Source organism: Atta cephalotes (assembly GCF_000143395.1).
Source record: "Atta cephalotes unplaced genomic scaffold scaffold01304, whole genome shotgun sequence".
In the NCBI taxonomy this organism is placed as follows: Eukaryota; Metazoa; Arthropoda; class Insecta; order Hymenoptera; family Formicidae; genus Atta; species Atta cephalotes.
In genome coordinates, this window is record NW_012131368.1 from 1 (window position 1) to 2,520 (window position 2,520).

At 28.4% G+C, this 2,520-nt stretch overlaps 1 protein-coding gene across 1 annotated transcript; it reads left to right on the plus strand.

Annotated features, from left to right (window-relative positions):
* Positions 1-232: 232 nt before the first annotated feature.
* Positions 233-2,237, plus strand: LOC105625391 (U2 small nuclear ribonucleoprotein auxiliary factor 35 kDa subunit-related protein 2; the record flags this gene model as incomplete). The annotated part of the gene is made up of 3 exons (XM_012206724.1): positions 233-534; positions 951-1,475; positions 1,892-2,237. Coding segments are annotated over 3 exons (1,173 nt in total), but the record flags the coding sequence as incomplete, so codon positions are not given.
* Between the last annotated feature and the right edge of the window lie 283 nt (positions 2,238-2,520).

The following is a 2,520-nucleotide window of genomic DNA, read 5'->3' on the forward strand; positions in this document are numbered from 1 at the left end:
AACATAAGTAAAAATATTTTGATTATATATAATTATTATTTCATTATTTTCCAAATTTTATTCTGTTTCCTAAGTTATATTCTTTCTAAGAAATTTAATAATATAACAGAAAGATTATTTATTAAGATAAAAAAAATTGTTTTTATACGCGATTTTGAAATAAATTATTGCTTTAAATTATTGCTTTAATTGGATAATTCAAATAATTGATTACTGTCTCTTGATTGTTCAGATAAAAGCGCAGAAAAAATGGCAAGAACTTCAGAAACAAAAAGCAAAGGAGGAACAAGAGAAACTTGAGCAAGAGATGAAGATTCGTAAAGAATTTGAGGCAAAACGTATGGCAATTTTAAAGAAAAAAGACGAGGAAAAGAAGAAACAAGAGGAACAACTTCGTAAACAGGAACAACTACAGAAGGAGATTAATGATTACATTGACAATGGAATGAAAACGCCTAAAGTTTTACGCGAAATCGTCGACAATCAACCTACCAAAGAACTTTGTCCCTTTTTTTCGAAAACAGGTGTTTGTCGGTTAGTATAGATAGAGATATTCACAATATTATAATATCATGATTTCTTAATCTTATTTCATTCTTAACAATATTGAAATTATGAGTATATTGAATATATCCAAATTTCATTATTTTTTATGAATATAAATTGATATGAATTACTAATGAATATATGTAGATGAATAACTGAATATATTGATATAAGAATGTCATATCTTTTTTAAGCTTTAAAATTATTTCATTTGATATTAAAAAATTGTTAAGAATCATATTTATATTAAATTAAATTAAAATTGAATTGAATTCAATCGAAATAAGTTTAGATTTAGGATTGAAATGTTTTATTCAAACTGAAATCAACTATAGTTAAAATTGTATTTTTATTTTTATTTTTAAAATTTATATTTATGTGTAATTGATTTTTAATGTTCTTAGGTATGGAAATGCGTGTTCCAAGAATCATCGTAAATTCTTTTTAAGCAGAGTGATTTTGATACCCGGATTCTATTCACATTTCTCTCTCGAGAAGAATTTAGCGGAATATGACACTGATGTAGCACTCGAATTCGAGAGATCAGAAACGTTGCATCACTTTTATGAGTTTTATGAAGATGTAATAACTGAACTGGAATCGTTCGGCAGGATTAAGACCCTTAAATGTTGCTGCAACAAGGAGATTCACTTACGCGGTAATGTGTACGTTGAATATTACACGGAAAGAGAAGCGGCTAGAGCTTGGAGAAACTTAAAAGGGCGCTGGTACGCTGGAAAACAACTCAATTGCGAATTCGTCAACTTTACATCTTGGAGAGGTGCCGTCTGCGGCATAAACAAATGTCCGAAAGGCAGCAAATTCTGTAATTTTCTTCACACCTTTCGAAATCCGCATAATAAATACGACATCAAAAGTCCTCGACGGGAAAAAAGCAATTCGAATGACAGCAAACGAAGCGAACATAGGTTTGTGCTACTATTTATCCCACGCTATTATACAATCAAAAACGTGTCCTATGTAGACAAAATAATTATTTTTATTGTATTTTGTATTATAAAAATAAAATCATTTTGCCGATAAGGTTTTTGACTTATTTATGCAAAACAATTCTAGTGAAAAGAAAGATTCATAACATAATTTTATTATTTAAAACATTTTTTTTTATATTTCACAATTCGAATTTATATACTTCCTAGAAGTTTTTATTTGTTTTTATTTATGTTTATTATTTTCCCTTTAAATTTAATTGATTCTAACCTTTATTTTCGCTAGAAGATAATATTATAAAAAAATAAGTCAATGCGCTGTAATAAAGTAGATTAAAAATGAATTGTGTGTGATAAAAGTTTCTATTATTATTTAATTCTTTTTGTTTTTTTAGAAGTAAATCTAAATGGGAAGAGTCTGATCGAGATGATAGCGAAAAAGATCGCAGCTGGAGATGGTCCGAATCTCCCGAGACTGAATTGGATCGCACGAAAGAGATGAAATGTTCTCATTTCACAAAAAGGAAACAGTCGCAGAGATACACGAACGATAAAAGACAGAGAAAGAGTTCAAAATCAACTATAAGAAGTTCTAAGATTAAAATATCGTCTAGAAAGAAACATCATTATCATTCGCATCGTAAAAGGATCCATGAGAACAAAGATGAAGACAAAGAAGATGCGTTCAATGATCGTCCTTCTAAAAAAAGAAGAAAAAATCTTTTGAAAAACGAGAATTAGTCGTAAAGTCGTTAAAAGCCGAAAATATTAGAAACCGAAAGTCGAAAATATCAGAAGTGATGTAGATTTGAAGGAAAAAAATGTTTAGATGTACGAAGTAAGGAGCGTATTTTATAATTCTTAAGGACTGTAACGTTATAGTTATGACCATTAAAAGTTACAGAATAGATGTTCCTTAAATGTTCCCTTCAAAAAGATCCAAAGTTTAAGGCTGTAAAAATAAATCAAGTTTAATGTAATATATAAATAGAAGAGATAATTTTATTGAAGCTATGAATATGAA